Source organism: Lygodium microphyllum, chromosome 12 (assembly GCF_053477565.2).
Source record: "Lygodium microphyllum isolate KBCC chromosome 12, Lygodium_microphyllum_v1.1.10, whole genome shotgun sequence".
In the NCBI taxonomy this organism is placed as follows: Eukaryota; Viridiplantae; Streptophyta; class Polypodiopsida; order Schizaeales; family Lygodiaceae; genus Lygodium; species Lygodium microphyllum.
Genome location: NC_141146.1, coordinates 93,284,340 through 93,304,960, shown reverse-complemented (window position 1 = coordinate 93,304,960; position 20,621 = coordinate 93,284,340). Strand labels below are relative to the sequence as shown.

The following is a 20,621-nucleotide window of genomic DNA, read 5'->3' as shown; positions in this document are numbered from 1 at the left end:
CCCTACAAATGACTTGTTGATGGCTCGTTCTATGCCATCCAAAGATGATCACACCATACTAATTACTGAGATGATATGTCCACATGGCAATTGATATTCCAGGCTTATGCATATCCATACTTATGACGAAACCGCTTCAAGGTAAAAGACAACTTTACTTGAGGACTTGGACAGATCGAGCTGCAGAGCTGCAAAGAATGAGAAGAACAGGACATCCTCTCTCCTTTTCAGCATCTCCCTTCGAAACCAACTGCTCCCAGGATTCTCCAAACATCTTATTTACATGCCAAGCCAGATTCTCAATGGACCGGTCTTTATCCTCTGGCAAGGACACCACACTATCTTCTGCAATAACCAAAATCTATTAAATGCATGTATCTTCTAGTCAGGACACCACACTTCTGCCACACCGGAAATCTTACTAAATTCTGTAGCCTTGCATGTGAAATTCAAGCATGGAAAAGCGAGACAGGGAGAGAAGTGCATTACGCGGAATATCGCTGCTCTCTAGGTGTGACAGAGATGGACCTTGGGCTGCACCGAAGGCGACGGTGAGCCACTGCGCTTGGCCTTCCGGAGACCTCCATTGAACTGCACTCGTGTCTGGAAGCTTTACTGTTGGGACAGCAGAAATGTCCTGTCCAGGTCTCCCGTGTTTCTTCTTCTTTTTCAAGGTTTTGCTGTTATTCTTGAACGAAGAACATGGCTTCTGTAACTTGGACCCTGCCACCATCGCTTTCTTGTCAGAATTACAGTTTAGCTTGGCCCTAACGACCCTTTGAAGTTTGGCCTCAGTCACGCAAAAGCGTGCATAATTCTCTCTCTCTTCTCTTTCCTCCCGCCCCCTCCCCCAGCCTCCAACATCGACGGCTTGACTTTGAAGGTTTAAGAACCCTCCAAAGGGGGTTTACCTTTCAAAAACGTTTAGAAGTGAATTTATCATTCATTATCTATCTACACCTATCTTTTATCTATCTATACTACTTTATTATTTGAGCCACAAATTGGAGAGGTATTGAAGCATCAAGGAGCTCCCAAACCAAACCAAGAAATGTGGTGAGGATTGCTCGTGATTGGGAGCAATGGAAAACGTATGTGGTCTCTTTCCTCCTCTCTTCTCCCTCTTTCTCGTGAATTTATCATTCAAAATCTATCTATACCTATATTTTACCTATCTATACTACTTTATTATTTGAGCTATCAATATCTATACTTATCTTTTATCTATCTATATTACTTTATCATTTGAGCTACAAGTTCGGGAGGTGTCGAAGCATCAAAGAGCTCCCAAACCAAACCAAGAAATGCGGTGAGGATTGCTCATGATTGGGAGCAAAGGAAAACGTACATGCTCTCTCTCTCTCTCTCTCTCTCTCTCTCTCTCTCTCTCTCTCTCTCTCTCTTTGTGGCACTCTCACTTAAAGGCAAGTGTAGGCTGAGGCAACAATATTTAGAAACAGCAACGTGCAAAGACAGAGACAGTAGGCAGAGGGCCAACACAAGGGAGCAGAGGCAGGTGAGTCATCATTCTCTCTCCTTAAAATCATTCTCTCTCTCTCTCTCTCTCTCTCTCTCTCTCTCTCATGCGCCTATGTGTGGGATTTTCTCCTTCCCTATGGGAGAGAGACAAAGAGAGGCGTTTCGTCCTCTCTCTACGATGTTTCCACCTGTGCGGCATTTTCGCATGTCTTTGTAGGGGGAGAGAGAGAGAGAGAGAGAGAGGCATTTTCACCTCTGTGCGGGAGAGAGAGAGAGAGAGAGAGAGAGATGTCCTCTCACCCTTTTCCTACTACAGTATATTAGCAAAAGGAGCATCGGCGAAATCTGGTAGAATCTAATGAAATCTTAAATAGATAGAGAGAGAGAGAGAGGAAGAAGAAGAGAGAGAGAGAGAGAGAGTTGATCAGTTGCTAAGAGAGAGGGAGAGAGGAGAGAGAGAAGAGGAGGGAGGGAGGGAGAGTTGAGGAGAGAGAGAGAGAGAGGTGAGAAGAGAGAAAGAGAGAGAGAGAGAGAGAGAGAGAGAGAAAGTTGTTAAGAGAGAGAGAGAGAGCGGTGAGAAGAGAGAGAAAGAGAATAAGAAGAAGAGCGAGAGAGAGAAGCAAGGCAGGGAGAAGAAGAGAGAGAGAGAGAGAGAGAGAGAGAGAGAGAGAGAGAGAGAGATGGTAGCTTAGTTGGTTGATTTAGGATGTTATTAGTTAGTGGATTATTGTAAGTTAGTTGTCAGTTGGTTACTTTATGATATTATTGTAAGTTAGTTATTAGTTGGGCTAGTTTATGATGTTGTTAGTTAGTAGGTTATTATAGGTTAGATGGTTAGACAGAGAGAGAATTATTAATTAGTGAATCGTTATTAGTTAGTTATTAGTTGGTTAGTTAGTAGGTTATTGTAAGTTAGTTATTAGTAGGTTAGTTTATGATGTTATTAGTTAGTAAGTTTATGTAAGTTAGTCAGTTGGTTGGCTAGTTAGTAGATTATTATAAGTTAGTTATTAGTAGGTTAGTTCATGATGTTTGTTAACTCTCATACGAACAAGGTGGAAAATCTAGAAAATCTAAAGCAGAACACAAGGCCAAGGCAAAAGTGAAATGGAAGATGAAGGTGCACCGAGGAAAATCTGGAAGCACAGGAAGTGCAAAGAAGTCCTAAATCAAGGAGAGAGGGACACAAGAAAATACGCAAGTCAATACTTTTGTAAAAGAGCGCAAGGTGCACCATGATTTATTTTGTAAAAGAGCACCGGGCTCTCACCCATGCAAATTGTAAAAGTAAATGGGCGGTAGGAAGAAAGCTAAGAAGATAGGAGAACAATGGGAAAAAGGGCACCACGGCCAACCATGTAAAAAAGGGGATAAGGGGATGACCACCCCAAAAGGGATTTAGGGTTTTGTATATAAAGTTGAAAAGTGAATGAGAAGCTCATTCTTTGGTGTGTGGCAAGGTGGATTCTTTTTCTTCTCTCCTTCTCTTCTCTTGCTTGCTTGCTTATGAGTCCTTGATGGAGGGAGTGCGAGTAAGTGAGGAAGTGAGTGTGTGAGGGTGAGGGATCTTGGAGGTGAAGCCCTCCACCATCTCCTCTTTTCTTATTCTCTTCTCTTCTCTAGTCTCGCACGTGGTTATGGAGGATGGAGCTTGGAGGAAGAGACTTGAGGATGCTTGAGCTTGTATCATGAATCTGGAGCTATCGGAGTGCTTGAGAGAGGAAGCAACTCAATCGAGCGTCAAGGTAAGCTCACTACACTCATAGAGAGGGATAGTGCGTTGGCTATGCGAGAGGTAGCCATTAGTGCTCGACTTGAAATGCTTGAACAATAAGTGGTACGTGGGTCTTAGCGGTTGAGCATGAGCTCCCAACGTTTTGGTTCCATGGCCAGGACCAACGGATTCGTGTTTGAATGCTTGCGCGCTCAAATCAAGTGTCGAAGTAAGGGTTTCATCCCTGAACCGGAGCTTAAGATAGATAGAAGGTTTTGGGTTTTTAATCCATACGACAAGTAAGTATTTTTGTTTTTTGATGATTAGTTGAGTAGGAGAAATCGTTTCAGTACTTTGCTTTTGATTTTTGTTGCATTTAAAATCAGATAGGATTGAGAGATCTGAGTGGAAAGCTTAGGGTTCGCTATTGTAAACCACGCATGAACAAGACACAAACAAGGAAGAATGGGAAAAAGGAGTGCTTAGATGTGTCAGAGTCGCAAGGGGAGTGATCATGAAGACTAAGGTTGTACTTAGCAAAGGTTTAAGGCCTTGAGGGGCAAGGGAAAGCTTCATTTACAATCTTAGCTTTGAGAGAGAGAAAGAGAGTGAGAAAGAGGAAGCTTGTAGGTCATGAGTCCACATCGGATCGATCAGAGCGTGTCGAAGTATTCTACGGGATTTAGGTACATGAGACCCTTGGGCTACATCATTGCTTCAATTTTGGAAGGTCTTGTAGGTGGTAGTAGCTTAAGAGTGGAGATTTTTAACAAATTGTAGTCGGCGCGTGTTTCGGCCGGCAGAATCGAACACTCTTCCCAGTGTCCGATTCTGTGGAATTGGACGCTCGGACCAAGGACTTGGTTTGATCCAAAAAATCGGGCACATAGGATTGGACCCACCACATCACTGCTCAAACAACCCACCCATGTCCAATTTCGAGAATCGGATGAGAAAAAATCAAACACAACACCTCATCCACCGACCCATCCGATCGCAACAATAGGACCATGAAATTGGACCCAAGGACACCTGTCGAATTGGACACCTATCTAAGAATCGAACATATTCAAATCGCACCAACCCACGATGTCCAATTGAACACACTTTGTTCGATCGTGACAATCAGACATGACCCTATTCGATTTCTAGAATCGGACACTAGTAAATCAGACGTTCGATTTTCAAAATTGGACTCTAGTAGATCGAACATAGCCTAAGAGAGAAAATTTAGAAATTTGACAAACCCCGACCAATGAAGAGTGTGACCCACACCCAAAGAACCCACCGAACGCTTTACAGAGAGTTATAGACCTAGAAATCGTGGCCGGACAACCTGAAATCGTATAGTAGCGCGTTTCCACAAACTTGTGTCTGGTGCTATGGGCTTTAGTTGTAAGACCCCAAATTGACCTTGAACACAATCTGAATGGCATAGCACAGTGAAATAACCTATAAGCCGGTGAGGATAGCCAAAAACTGAGAACATACAAGCCTATCAGGACAAACCATAAGCGAGAGCGCTAGAGCTACGTAGACACTTTGTTTTCTCACTCACTCTGATTTCCAGCACCCGAAACACACTTAAGAAGAGCTAAGAGTCTGGTTGTGCATGGGGCACGAAAAAGAATACACCTGCACACACACATACACACAGTGAGGGTAAGTTGAGGACTAGTTATAATTAACAAGGAACTCACTCAAACATAAAACCTTGAAGGAACCCACCAATAAGAGAAGATCCCAAGATATAGACGGATGACCGAATCCCCAAAAGTAGGACCAAGCGAAGAACGTAGCAAAAAAGCCAGACGCAACAAGGATCAACACTATCGTGGAAGTGGATCTACTCGGCCTCATAAACATGATCAACAACTTAGCAAAACGGAAAGTCTTGGACATGGAAGAGGGCAGCTCATGCTGTAGAAGCAAAAGAACTTGACCTAGGAGATTTTCTTGAGGCTATCCATCAGTTAGCGAACATATATGATGCTCAAACTTGACTAGAACACCGTGGCAGACCTATAGAGGACATCATAGAAGATCTTGAGGAGAAGAGGAAGCTAGCATGCAGGGCTCTGCAAGGTCTAGCCAAGTATACCTAGAATCAGCAAACTAGGAGCTTACGCCAGAGTATAGAAATGCGAGAGATCCAGAGAGTGCTAGCCCTAATAGGCATAAATCAGACAGAGAGTGAGAGAGTGCTAGAAGGAGACCTTATGTTGAGCGAGCTTCTAATGAAGCAGCTATTAGATAACACGACAATAGAATAGAGTGCTACAGTGTTGGCAACATCGCTACTGGCAGGGTTGGGAATCAACCAAGGCTCTAAGAGCCAATTAAAAATTCCCATGGTAGTGAAGCAACTAGACAAATACCAAGCAAACGATGACCCATACAACTTTGTGGAGAAGTTTGAGCAGGTTTACGAGGTCAACGGCCTCACTGATCCTACTCAACACTCCCAAGCTTTCGGACTGTGCTTAGGTGACAAGGGTCGAACTTGGTACACGAGTCTGGATGCTGCGGAGCGTGCCAATTTCAATGGCCTAGAAAATCTATTCATTAAGAGATTTTTTGAACCTAGATACTCCGATAATCCGCTAGTGCGACTAACGAACATCAAGCAGAAAGAGAAAGAGAACATCTGAGATTATGTGACCCATGTGAGGAGTCTCTTCAAGAGAATCCCTATGGGCGAGAGACCAACCGAAAGAGCGGTGTCCACGGTATTCCTTAGCAAAATATGAAGTGAAGAGCTCTACAAAGCCTTGGCCAGCAACTTGAGCAATGAGATGCACTGGTGAGAGTCTTTTTGAAGAAGCTACTAGAGTGGACGACCAGCTCAAAGAGAGAAACTCCAAGAGCTAGAATCAAGAAGAGTCCAGTGCCAAGGATTATGAAAGGGCTTCAATGTCAAGTGAGAGATCAAGCCCAAGCACGCTCAGGATAAGGGGAAGGGCATTGATTCAAGACAATAGCTAGGAGAGATGAAGATGGAAATAACTAAAATGCAGGAGATGATGAGACGACCAATGCGCCCACATGTCCAATGCGTGCATTGTGGCAAAAATCACCTGCCAGCCGATTGTCAAGACCCTAGGCCACGACCTTGCGCTAATTGCAGTAGGTTTAGCCATGACACCATGCAGCATTGTCGACTACCTTGGAGACTCCCATACATGCAGCCTTACATTCAACCCTACCTTGTGAATACTCCAGTGAACTTATTTGGAATGGGAGCCCCACCTAATGATGCTAAGCTGGCCATCCCTAAGATGGAGATAAATCCTATAGGTATCCCTAGACCACATGGATCATATGTAACCCATCCACCAAGTGATAATCCAATCCACTACATGGAGGAGCCAAATGGCGATGAGCCTTATGTAAACCCTTATGTATCGTACAATGAAGAAGGCAATGCAATCCTTATAGATTACTAACTAGTATTAGTGATAGCATTAGGTAGAGGGAGAGGTAGAGGCCTAAGAGGGCAGACCCAAGAGCCAATCATGTATTGGACTTGCGGTCTCCCAGGACACATTTCTTTGCTTTGCTCCGAGATGGAGCAAGAAAATAGAGACAAGGCTGACCTAAAATGTTCTGAGTGTGGAATCACTCATCTCTTTGTCGATTGCCCTAGATGGAAGCCATCCTCTAGTTCAACAAACGAGCCATTGATTCCATTGGGGTTGTTCGGTGTTGAGACACTCGATGGGGAGGCCATGCCTATCCCATTGCATGTCATGACCCGCACGTAGACAAAGAAGGCCGACATATCATTGACAGGGCCTAACAACCTTGGGGCAACCTCAGCTAGAAAGAAGAGTCAGAGACGGAGGAAGAAAAGGCGAGATGCTAAGGTCACTCTCAAAATCGAAAGTGCCACAACACTGCCTATTGGAAAGAAAGTCATTGACATAGAGGCAAAAACATCAACTCCACGAATGGTTGAAAAGGAAATTGCTAAGGTCGAGGAGTACCCCAACCCGAAGCGCCAACTCGAAGCCATCGAGAAAATGAAGGAATGGGTGAAGGAGTCCTAAGAGCACCTAAAAGAAGCTAAGCCCATACTAGAAGACGAGATCAATGATCTCTCAAGTATAAGCACATCAGTGTCTCCCCCATGACCAAAATCAAGGGATACGATGGCACCACAAGCAATGTCGTCTAGACAAAGTCTAAATGCTACAGGCCAGCAAACCAATTGGGGCCATTGGCCAAGAATTGCAGAGTTAGGAGAGAGGCAAACGGCTAGCAACCTCCTTAATACATTGGTGACCACCCCTGTGAGTCTAAGCTTAGGAAACCTGCTTAGGCAGCATCCAATACTATGGCAAGAGCTAAAACAGTAGGTTGAAGAATCAAATCAGCCAGTTGCCACAGACTTGCCTGAGCACAATGCAAAAACGCAAATACCGAGTCTGATGTTGCACTCCATATCTAAATCCTTGCATGTCAATGCTTTTTGGGAAGGCACAGAAATGCATACAATCTTGTCAGTCTTAGCTCTCTGGGGGATGTCACAAGAAAGAGAATCGTAGACATGGGGGCGGGAGTAAGTGTGCTAAGCCATGCAGTACCCCAAACTTGGGGTAATCCACCGATCGAGACTGCTAAGTTCAACGTCACATTGGCTAATGGAATGAAGGTGAAACCATTCAGAGTGTTGAAAAATTAGCCAATGAATATCATAGAAATCCAATTCTCTGTTGACTTTACAGTCATGAAAGGGAGTGGACTACGACATCCTGCTAGGCCGACTCGGGATGCGCAATGCGAGAGTCGTAGAAGATTGGGGCAACGGTCTTATCTTCTTAGGCAATTGAACGAAGATTGTAAGAGTAGAGATGGACACTTGGAAGTCTACGCCAGTTGACCTATATGCCATCTTCACCATGCTGAAGGGTGAAATCAGATTAGGAAATCCTATGGGGCCTTAACCAAGCATATCTCGTGCCCTGAGGATGAGCGAGACTAGATGCATATTCTTGCTACCATTGACCTATCGTTCTCGAATAATGAGGAGTACGAATAATCCATCAAGGCAATTGGCAAGCCCAAGGACACACCCTCAACACTAATCTGCATGATAGCTGGAAGCTTACGCGGAAAGCCCAACCCTGTCACATTTCAAGTCTTGAACAATAGACAAGAGCTCATAGAAATCCTAGGATATCTGAACGACAAATTGGATGGCAATCCAACATCTAATCTTAGGCCACTCCACGATCTCTTGGATGAGCCTGAATGGCGATGGTCCAAGGTGCACAATTTAAACTTAATGTACAATTGGGATTTAGTCCCCGATCAACAAGAAGAGACGTATAAGAACTTGGAGAATGATGAGCAATCAGACAAAGACAGCTCTGACAACGAATATAAAGACTGTTGTTTCTTCAATGATGAGAGCGAAAGGGAAATCGATACTATAGAATATGACACTGGGGGGACATGTAATCGAGCAAATACGAGTGGACTCTAGACCACGCAAGTAGAGCACCCTTAGAATAGAGAAAGGAGTCATGCACAAGAACTGTGATCAAACTTGCTTGGAGCACATGGGCGCAATCGACTACGAGCATGCAAGCCTAGCCCACCTGAACAACGCACCACTACTGAGAACAAACTCACCTTCTGAGTTGTGACCACCAAGAGAGACTCCCTCTTCTAGTGAAGACGGAGAGTTTGATTTTGAGTTGGAAGTCATCTCAGATAGTGATTTTGAGATCCCTCTACCTTCCAAGACTAGACGTACCAAGGACAACCTACCCATCCACCTAAGACACTAACGATCAAGGGAGGAACGAGGGAAGTTGCCTAAAGATACGGAGGTAAAAGAGTAGAAAAAACCACAATACCTACCAAGGCAATTCACGAAATTCAAAAAAGGGGATAGGATAGTGATCTTGCCAAGAGTCAAACGACAAGGGAAAGCAAGCAAACCAATGGAAGGACCCGCCAAGGTCAAGGAGGTCAATTTGGCCAAGGAAGGGGGGACACCTTGACCTATCTTTATAGTCGATGACTTGACCAAGGAAGAGGAAGCAAGCCTCATTGCTCTCTTATGAGAATATATAGACGTCCTGGCTTGGTCCCTAGAAGAACTCAAGGGGATAGACCTGAGTGGGTTGACTCACAACATACCCATGATACCAGACGCAACGCCAGTTAGTCAGTGGCCGTACCTTATGAATCCAAAGCACGCCCACATCGTCAAGGAAGAAATTGGCAAGCTAATGGGAGTAGGGCTCAATCTACAAAATTGAGCACACGGACTGGGTTTTGCCCATAGTCATCGTATTGAAGAAGAATGGAAATATTAGAGTGTGCGTCGATTACAAGAAGGTAAACACGGCTACAAAGAGAGATAATTATCCATTGTTGTACATCGAGCACATGCTCGAGAGAGTAGCAAGGAAAGAGGCCTACAGTTTCATGGATGACTTCTCTAGATACAATCAAGTGCAAGTGCATCCTAATGATAGACACAAGACCATATTTACCATTGAATAAGGTATCTTTGCCTACATAGTCATGCCTTTTAGGTTGACTAATGTACCAGCTACCTTTCAATGATTGATGTGCACTGTTCAAAGATATGATTATGAAGGAATTAAAGGTCTTCGTGGACGACCTGTTGTTCACTCTACTTGGGGGAAACACTTAGACCGCTGACTCCAAGCAGTCTTTGAACTATGTCGACTATATCGTCTCTCATTGAACCCCTTGAAGTGGCAGTCTTGGGTGAAGCACGGATGCATCTTAGGGCATGTAGTGTCGAAGAATGGCATTGTCACAGACCTCTCAAAAGTTAGGGTCATTTTCGATCTTCCACCCCCAACCAATTACAAGGGCATCTAATGCTTCTTAGGCCATACAGGGTATTATTAGCGATTTGTGTTGAACTATGCATTGATTGTTAGACCTCTATACAAGCTACTGATCATATTTGAATGGACTGAGGAATGCCAACGTGCGTATGAGAAACTAAAAAAGGCTCTAACCATGGCACCAATCCTACAAGCCCCAGATTGGACACTCACGTTCCATGTGCACATCGACACATTAAAATTCGCCATAGGAACTATGTTGTGCCAGCCTGGTGAACACAACCTAGATCATCTAGTGAGATTTGCTAGTAGACAACTCATTGATATCGAAATAAATTACTCAACAATAGAGAGAGGGGGATTGGCCATGGTGTTTGCTGTAAAGAAATTTTGGCATTATCTCTTGGCTACGCCTTTTACATTCTTTATTGACCACCAAGCCTTGTTGTATCTGGTTAATAAACCTTGCACTACAGGACCCATTGCTTGATGGTTATTTCTACTCTTGGAATTTGACTTCTCCATGGTGGTATGTAAAGGGAAGTAGCACTACATAGCTGACCATATGTCTTGCATCCCCACATGAGAGTCTGCTGGGCAAGGCATTGTAGACAAACTTTCAAACGCACATCTATTCAGCTTGTCCAGTGAAAGGGATATGTTTAGAGCCAACATGACACCGTATTGGGTAGATGACATAGTCCATGTGCTTTAGCACAGATTACCTGAACAACCAATAGAAAAGGCCCGACTGAGGCGAATCATCCTAAAGATCCAACCTTATCAGTTGATAGCAGGCCAACTCTACAAGTTGGGGCAAGACGGATTGTTGTATAAATGCATGTGTGAGCATAAAATGCGTAGATGCATGTGTGTAGAGTTGGCCTCCTATCAATTGATAGCAGGCCAACTCTACAAGTTGGGGCAAGACAGATTGCTGCACAGATGCATGTGTGAGCATAAAATGCATGACGTACTCATAGAGACACACGGTGGAATTGCAGAAGGACACTTCAGTGGAGATACGATAGCCCATAAGGTGCTGCAATCCCAGCAATGGTGGCCTACCCTTTTTCAAGATACAACACGATTCGTAAAGCATTATGATGAGTGCCAACGGACTAAGGTACCTATTCGTAAGGACCACATGGAGCTTACCCCAATCATTGCATGACAACCCTTCAAGAAGTGGGGGATTGACTTTGTCGAACCCATTAGTCCTGCAACACAATATTCACAAGCTAAATACATCATTGTTGCCACTGACTATCTAACAAAGTGGGTAGAAGAACGAGCTATGAGAAGAAATGACACTAGAACCACTACCAAGTTCTTATGGGAGCAAGTGATCTCACGATTCAGCTACCCCATCAAACTTGTTAGCGACCAAGGCACACACTTCCTCAATGATGCGATAGCTCATCTCCTATCCATCTTCCTAATCATCCATCGGAAATATTCACCTTATTACCCCCAAGCAAACAGCCAAGTGGAATCCACAAATAAGATCTTGGTGAACATCTTGACTAAGGTAATCTCTACTTCGTGCAGTGACTAGGATAGCAAGTTGATGGCGGCCTTGTGGACCTACTGCACGACTTATAAAATGGTTGTGGGTCAGAATCCCTTTAGGTTGACCTATGGAACTGAGGCAATTCTACCCTTAGAGTTATTCATCCCTAGCCTGAGGATAGTCCTTCAAGAGAGATGGGATGGGAAGGAGGCATGGACAGAGCGCTTGGTTAAGCTTGAACACTTATCGGATACTTAATTCCTAGCTACACATGTGCTAATATGCGAGAAGGAAAGACATTGTTAACCCTCAGACGAACAAGGCAAAAAATCTGAAAAATCTAAAGCAGAAGACAATACCAAGGCAAAAGTGAAACGGAAGACGAAGGCGCACTAAGAAAAATATGGAAATACAAGAAGTGTAGAAAAGTCTTAAATTAAGGAGAAAGGTGTACAAGAAAAAGTGCAAGTCAATACTTTTGTAAAACAAGGTGCACCATGATTTATTTTAAGAGCATCGGCCGTGCAAATTGTAAAGGTAGATGGGCCGTAGGAAGGAAGCTAGGAAAATAGGAGAACAATGGGAAAAAGCGCCTAGGCCATGGCCATGTAAAGGGGATGACTACCTAAAAGGGATTTAGGGTTTTGTATATAAAGTTGAAAAGTGAATGAGAAGCTCATTCTTGTGTGTCGCCAAAAGTAGCTCTCCTCTTCTTGTTCTTACTTGCTTGAGCTTGTGCTTGAGAGAGGGAGTGTGAAAGTGCGAGGGAGTGTATGAGGGTGAGGGACTGTGGTGGAAAAGCTCTCCATCTTCTCCTTTCTTCTTCTCTTCCATTCTCTTCTTTTGTCTTGCTTGTGGCAATGGAGCTTGGAGCGTGGAGCTTGCTTGAAGCTTGCACTTGGATCGTGGAGCTACCGTAGTGCTTGGGAGAGGAGGTAACTTGATTGGGCATAAAGGTAAGCTCACTACATTTGTAGAGAGAGATAGCACATCGGCTATGTGAGAGATAGCCATTAGTGCTCAGCTTGGAATGCTTGAAACAATAAGAGGTTCATGGGTCTTGGCGGTTGACCTCTATATTTTGGTTCCGTTGCCCGGGACCAATGGATTCAAGCCTTGAGTGCTTGTGCGCTCCGAATCAAGCATTGAAGTAGGGTTTTCCCCGAACCAGTGCTTGAGTAGATAGATAGGAAACGAGGGAGTTTGAAGAGGTATTCGATCTCCTTAACAAGTAGGTTTTTGGTTTTTTGGATTTGGAAAAGCATGTTAGCGTAGTTAGGTATTTGCTTTGTGATTTGGATGCATTAGGGTAGGAAAAAACAAAAAACAAAAAAGAAAAACAGACATTAGTATTTCTGTTGTCATAACAGGGCAAGAGGGTTTGATTTGTTTGCCGATTTGTATTTTGGAGTTTATTTGCTATTCCAGGTATACACAATCCTTCATTAGGGTCTATTCTTACATTCTGGAAGTTTGTGCGAAAACCCCTTATAACCAAAATCGTTAGAATTGAGTGATTTTCGTCATCCCTGGAAACTTGTCCATAGGAATCGGACACTGTTACCAGAGTTCGATTCCCAGAATCGGACTCGGACGGGTCCATTTTTTGGACTCAGACCAACCCATCTTGTCTGATCGGGCATAAGTTGTTTGATTTTGAAAATTGAACACCCCATAATTAGACATCTAATTCCTAGAATCGAACTCCCAGAATCAAACGCATGAAAATCAGACACAAAAATTGGACTAGAGATACCAAAATTGGACACCTGTCAAATTGGATGTTCGATTCCCAGAATCGGATGCACAAAAATCGGACATATGAAAATTGGACCAACCCATAATCGGACCACTGCGACTTGGACCGTCCACCGATATCCGACCAACCCAAAATCGCATGTCCGATTTTGATAATCAGACTCTTGATAATCGGACCTCTGAGAATCGGACAGAAAACTGTCAAAATCGGGTAGGTGAACAGAATACAAATTTGATACATCTAATCCCTATGGCTATGAACGGTCCTTCCCCAAGTAGGCTGGAGAGAAAATGCACACCGTGACAAGTCCTCCAAATTAGATCCTAATGTAGTAATGGCTCTACACAAGCATAGATTCTCACTTGCAAAATAGCAACCAAAATCCCATACCTAAACAAAGATAATCAAAGACCCTAGAACCTCAAAGGGCCAATCTATCCAACAAGGACAAAAAGGCCACACCACAAAAACATATATATGTTGCATTTGGATTGCATCTAGTCAAAGCGGAATGCAACAATATCAAGCTACAACTGCAAGGATGACTAGACATGACAATCCTGATGATAGATTCACCTTGAATGGCACTGCTTAGACCCAAGACATCAATAGAGAATCCATATTCAGTTGTGCAATTGGGGACTCAAAGGCATGCATTAGAAGGCTTGAATTTATAAGCCAAGACCTAGAAGATGAAGACATAGTACCGCTTGCTTATCTTAGGGTCAAACTCACCGCAAAAAGAGAGCATAGTGTCGATGCGCTCATCGATGAAGGAGAAAATTTTAATATCTTCACCTATGAAGCATGGACTTTACTATGCCAACTAGAGCTCACATCAACTAATGCAACTCTTAGTCCATACAGGGAACACCCACAAGCACTTATAGGGAAATGAAAAATCCTTGTAACTATTGAAATTGAAAGCTTGCCTATCCTATTTCATGTTCCTTCAAATAGTGCTAATTGTGGAAAGGAAACCCACCTAGGAAGACCCTTCAAAAGGGTGTGAAATGTGAGACAGACTATGTAGTACCGGGGATACACTTCACACTACCGGGTGTGAGGATAATCACGACCTTGAGTAAGGGTGACCTCATCAAATGTCGAGGGAAAGACAATGAACATTTTGACATACCATGCAAGCCTAGTAACGAGAGCAAGGACTTGTTGAAAGAGTTGATACAAGTGCATGTTGAATAGAGAGAACCAGTGAGTGAGGCCATGCTTGAAACAAGAAGGTCAGGAGATAATGCCAAGGACATGCTTTTGACTTTCGATATCATAGAAGACCACAAAAGAAGCCCAAGCGTTATAGATGAAGGTATCGATGGAGAGCCATCACAATGTCGTGATGGATATCCAAAGCGTTGCTACGTACTCAAGGGTATTACACAAGTAAGTGATGGATTTGGGTGCCAAAACCCCTGCTAAACCACCTCTATCAGAAGTTGAAGGCTAGATCGTATCAAAAGCAAAGAAGCACAGGAGAATATCTAAACGAAAATCCAAGTCTTTGCTCAACAAGGTTGGAGTGACTGAGCCCCTCACGATTGAAATCAAGAAACCAAACATGACTGTTTGAAAGGTAGATCCTCAGTCTAGCATGCTTAACAAGCAGATCTTGGATGTAACCATAGAGTGTGCACAAACACCACTAGTGCCCAAGGAGTCTTTGACTTCCCAAGAGGATAATGAGCACAAGAGGTGTAAGGCTGATTTCTCAACAAAGCAAATGGCAGAATCGTCAAACAGCAATGAGCAAATCTTCCAGCCAGTGCCAAGTCCATCTAGGAGTCCCAAATCTCCTACACCCTTTTTCCCTAAACAGACACAAGAGGCACAACAGTATTCGTTAAGTGCAGTTGCTCAATCCCAATCTCTATCTCCATCTAAGCTTCCAAATGTCCAAAGTGCGGGACATGACAACACCCCTAATTCTCAACCTAGGGATATGCATGTGTAATCCAATGTGGCTAGCTCAATTGATGCTCGATCTACACAAGTGAATGCTCAAAGGGCAACAAAAGACACAACCACTTCCAATTTGCCTAAGGACTTGACACTGCAGTCTACCAATAGTAGCCAATCCGCTGAACTAGCCACTACTACTTCCAATCAGGAATCACAGCAATCACAGCCTTTGGTCATGACAATGCCGCTTGCGGAACGTGTCCTTAGCAATTCACTTGTAGAAGAGATGTCACAACTAACATCCTTGACACCTCCAGCACTTTTGAAGCACCTAAAGCCTAGGCTTGAGGAGAAATCTCTCGAAGTTTTGGCTAAGGAGATGGCGCATTTGACCAATGAACCAAAGATGAAGTGCATGATGAAGCTTGATCACAAGCTGACAGCCATTACACGTCCATACATCCATGTGGACATTGGAAGGCCAACACCAAAGCACACAAAGCTCATAGCTGAACCCCTGGGCAACAGCATGTTTGCTCCTGCTATGTAGCTGTCGCCGAAGAAGTCATAAAGGACATCCCAAAAGCCACAGCTAGGGAATTGCACTTGATACCCTCACTCTATATTACTCAATGTGAGACAAACAAGGAAAAACTAGAAGCAATCAAACAAAAAAGGAAAGGACAAGTTAACTTTGTGCAGAAATGGTAATCCAACCAGAGTCTCTGGTAGCCAAAATTGGCCACCAATTAATGACACTAGCTGAGCAAAAGAAAGCCCTTTGGACATCAATACATGGTCCCATGTATGTTGCCCTCTCATTAAGAGTGTTAGCAATGGTCCATGAGGTCTAGCTTTTTGCCACTGTCCAAAAACATTCCTTGTATGATAAATTGCTTCTAGAAGAAGATCTATACGTGGCTAGCAGGCTAAAAGTAGGAAGCATGGTACTTGATGTTAGCGCATATATCTTTTGCCTCACTCAAGACTGTGCAATCCTAGATCTCTATGTTTCCCATCAATACAACCCTGACTTTTTCAGTTGGTTTCGTCCAAGCTTACATGACAGGAATCCTAAACTGTCTCTGTCAAGATTGTGGGAGAGAAGGAAGGAGTCTCGCTTGAAGCTTTCTTGCTTGCACAATGGGGGAAGACACACAAGGGTGGAGGCTGAAAACAGTTTTCCTCTTCTTAGTTGTGTAAGCCAAAAAGAACTCTCTTACAAAGAAATAGAAGAACCCTATATATGGGTCTCAAACCAAACTCAACTAACTAAGGTGGCATACTAACTGAGCCACAAACTAGAGTAGATAAGGATAGCTATCATGTAGCTATTATTCATGGGCGGTGTACCAACCGCGTCTACAACTGACAAGTCGGTGACATAAATAGACAACGGTCACCCTGGCGTATCACGAGTGGAGCTCGATATCTCAACACTCCCCCTCGAGCTCAATCCCAATTCCTGCACACCAAGCAGGTCTCTGAACTTGCGCAGCTTCTCTGCGCCCAATGCCTTCGTGAATATGTCAGCTACCTGATCCTCTGTGCTGACATAAACTAGATCAATAAGACCTAGTAAAACCCTCTCTCGCACATAGTGATAATGCACCTCAATGTGCTTTGTTCTAGCATGATAGACTGGGTTATTTGCCAAGTGTATACTACTCATGTTGTCACAATAAATGACAACTGGCCCATCTGTAAACTGATGCATATCATAAAGTAGCTTATGCAACCAAGCTACCTCACATGCAGCCATTGCTGCACCCCTGTACTCAGCCTCTGTGCTCGACAAGGCAACTGTAGGCTGTTTCTTGCTGCTCCAAGTGACTGCAGCACTCCCAAAAGAGAACACATATCCATTGGTAGATCGTCTATCAGAAATACTACCAGCCCAATCAGCATCAGTGTATCCATGCAACTGTATCTGAACCCCAGTCTCATAAAATAGTCCATACTGCAATGTGGACTTCACATACCTGAGTATGCGTCTAGCCGCATCCAAATGTGGTTTCCTTGGAGCCTGCATAAACTGACTTACCAATCCAACAACATAGCTCAAATCTGGCCTGGTAATAGTCATATAAATCAAACTTCCTACTATGCGTCTGTACATAGTAGGGTCTTCTAGAAGCTCACCTGCATCTATGCTCAGCTTCACATTCTGCTCCAAAGGAACTGAAATAGGCTTACAGCCTGTCATCCCATATTTGGACAACATGTCCAATCCATACTGTCTCTGCAAGAGTTGTATCCCACTTGGTGATCTAATCACCTCAATGCCCAAGAAATAACGCAGCTCTCCCAAATCCTTCATCTCAAACTTCTGCTTCAATAGCATTTTCACATGAAGGATATCTTCATCACTGTCACCTGTCATAATCAAATCATCAACATAAATGACAAGTAGCATAATACCTTTCTTTGTTTTTCTCACATAAAGTGAGAAATCTGCCTTGGAAATCTGAAAGCCAATAGTGACAAGGTACTGTCCTATCTTGTCAGACCATGTTCTAGGTGCTTGCTTCAAGCCATACAAGGCTTTCTTCAACCTGCAAACAAACTCAGGATGAACAGTATGCACATAACCTGGTGGCTGCTCCATATAGACCTCTTCTTGCAAATCACCATGCAAGAAGGCATTCTTTACATCCATCTGATGTAAAGACCATCCCTTTGATGCAGCCATAGCAATGACTGCTCTTACAGTTGCCATCCTTGCAACTGGACTGAATGTTTCTTCATAGTCAATGCCATATGTTTGTGCATACCCCTTGACTACTAATCTTGCCTTGTATCTGTTCACAGAACCATCTGCATTGTGCTTCACCTTATAAACCCACTTACAGCCAATTGCATTCTTACCTTTAGGCAAAGGTACTAACTCCCATGTAGCATTTTCTTCCAAGGCATCCATTTCTTCATCCATGGCTTTCTCCCATTTTTCTTTTCCCATGGCTTGCTCAAAAGATGTGGGTTCTGGTTCCTGTATTACTTTGACCATATATGCATAGTGAATGGCTGTAAATCCATCATATTTCAGCCTATCCACAGGATACCTAGCTCTCGTAGACCTGCGCAAAGTAGGTTCACTCCCAGATGCTCTCAAAACATCCCTGGTCTTCCTTACTCCAGGTGTAACAATAGAAGGAATACCCAACTCATCATCAATGCTCTGTTCTGAGCCACTGGATTCACCATCCACATAAGAGTGACCTGCATTCACATCAAACATGGGCTGATCAACCTTCTCTTTTCCTTTTCGTGATACCTGCATACCACTATCTGCATTGCTTTGAGAAGATTCTCCTGATCTCAATCTGCCTGTCCATGGCGAAGAATGTGAACCACTGCTAGAGGACGCTCCAGGTCCACTAATATTTTGTGACTGCTGCTGTGAATTCTGTGCAGCATTACCATTTTGTGCATCTACATCATCAATCACATTTACTGGTTTATACCAGCTACTCATCTCATCAAAAACAACATCTCTGCTCACTGTAAACTTACGAGTAGAAGGGTTATAGCATCTATACCCTTTTTGCTGCAGAGAGTAACCAATAAAGATGCACTTCTCAGCTTTTGGATCCAACTTGGATCTCAGCTCATCTGGCACATGTACATAGGCAATGCAACCAAAAATTTTCAAATGAGAAATATCTGGTTTCCTACCAGTATACCTCTCCTCTGGAGTCATTCCATGTATTGCTGCAGTGGGAGTCCTGTTCATTATGTAGACTGCTGTAGCAACTGCTTCAGCCCAATAAAAATCTGGCAAGTCTTTTTCATTGAGCATGGCACGAGATACCTCTCCAATATGCCTGTTTTTTCTTTCTGCAATTCCATTTTGTTGTGGGGTATGACTGCATGAATATTGCTGCTTTATGCCATGCTCCTGTAGGAACCTTGCAAACTCATTTGAGAGGTACTCTCCCCCTCCATCTGACCTTAGGCATTTTATCTGCAGGCCTGTTTCTTTTTCAACCATAGCTTTAAGAGTTTTGAAATGCCCAAAAACTTCACTTTTTTTTAAATAAAATACACCCAAACTTTTCTGCTATAGTCATCAATAAAACTGACAAAATAATGACAGCCTCCAAGAGATGCAGCTTTAGTTGTCCACACATCAGAGTGGATTAATTCCAATGGCTTCTTACTCTCTTGAATATGTCTAGGAAATGGTTTCCTTGCCTGTTTTCCAAATTGGCAGGCTTCACATACCTTATGCATTTCTGCAACCTTGAATTTCGGCAAGCCTGCAACAATATTTTGGGCCTGCATTGATTTAAGTCCCTGTACATTAACATGACCAATGCGTTTATGCCAGATATCAATATCTGCAACTCCACCGGTCCCATGTGAAAACATTGCTGCACTCAATTCAGACATGTCTGCATCCAATGTAAACATTCAGCCCTTCTTCTTTCCTTTTGCTATCAAGCGACCTTTATTTTTCATATCCTCAACAAAGCATCCATGAGGATTAAATCTGACCTGCAAGCCCTGCTCAACCATTTGACCAACAGAAACCAGATTCTTGGTGATATTCGGGACATGAAATACATCGGACAGGTATTTCTTTTTCCCATCCTGCATAGACAAGGGAATTTTTCCAATCTGCACAATAGGATGTGCAGTATCATCACCAGTCTCCACAAATCCTGGTTTTTCCATTTTCCTTACATCCTCCATCCATTCTGCATGACCTGTCATGTGGTTTGATGCACCTGAGTCAACATACCATACATCATTGCTTTCTTCTGCACTTGTCACAGAATTGTTCATGTGCTGCACCATAAACAAATGCTCATTTCTGTCATCGCCCTGTCTACTAGAAGATGCATAGTTCCCTTGTTGCAGTTTTCCATTCATGATGTCGTTCTGCTTTTTATAGCAGTCTTTAGCCATATGACCCATTTTACCACAGTAATAGCATTCAACATTACTGTTTGCATTTTGACCTCTTTGCCATCCACCACGACCTCTTTGGCTCCCCCTGCCTCTAGAGTTACCACGTCCTCCTCCATAGGACTGGTTTTCTTGAGTTTGCTGCATATTCTGATTTCTACCACGGCCTCCAAATCGGCCTCCTCTACCTCTGCCTCTACCTCTTCCAGCATTTGAGTAGAAGACAGCTTCTTTTGAAGTTCCTCCTGAAGAAGATGCACCACCATTTCTCTGTTCCTCAGAAATTAGAAGAGCAATCAACTCCTCAAAATCAGGAAATCTTTCATGAACTGAAATGGATGTCCGAAACTGTGCATAATCCTTTCCTAGACCATTCAAGGTCACAGAAACTAAATCATCATCTTCCACTGGTGACCCAATGGAAGCAAGTGCATCTGCAATCTTCTTCACCTTCATATGGTAGTCGTTGATGCTCATATTTTCTCTTTGCACATT

The 20,621-nt window shown here is 43.4% G+C and overlaps 1 protein-coding gene across 1 annotated transcript; it reads right to left on the bottom strand.

Annotated features, from left to right (window-relative positions):
* Positions 1-139: 139 nt before the first annotated feature.
* LOC148028040 (uncharacterized) lies at positions 140-884 on the bottom strand. Its single transcript, XM_087688987.1, has 2 exons — positions 490-884; positions 140-345 (listed from the first exon to the last, which is right to left on the bottom strand). Exons 1-2 carry the CDS (start codon positions 731-733, stop codon positions 155-157), a joined length of 435 nt encoding a protein of 144 aa, XP_087545113.1. The 5' UTR covers positions 734-884; the 3' UTR covers positions 140-154.
* Between the last annotated feature and the right edge of the window lie 19,737 nt (positions 885-20,621).

Bases quoted from the DNA above. Each gene is read 5' to 3' on its own strand.
- LOC148028040 (XM_087688987.1), bottom strand. From the start codon at position 733: ATGGTGGCAGGGTCCAAGTTACAGAAGCCATGTTCTTCGTTCAAGAAT. The intron at 346-489 runs GTAATGCACTTC...TGGTTATTGCAG, and splicing joins AGAGAGCAGCGATATTCCGC to AAGATAGTGTGGTGTCCTTG.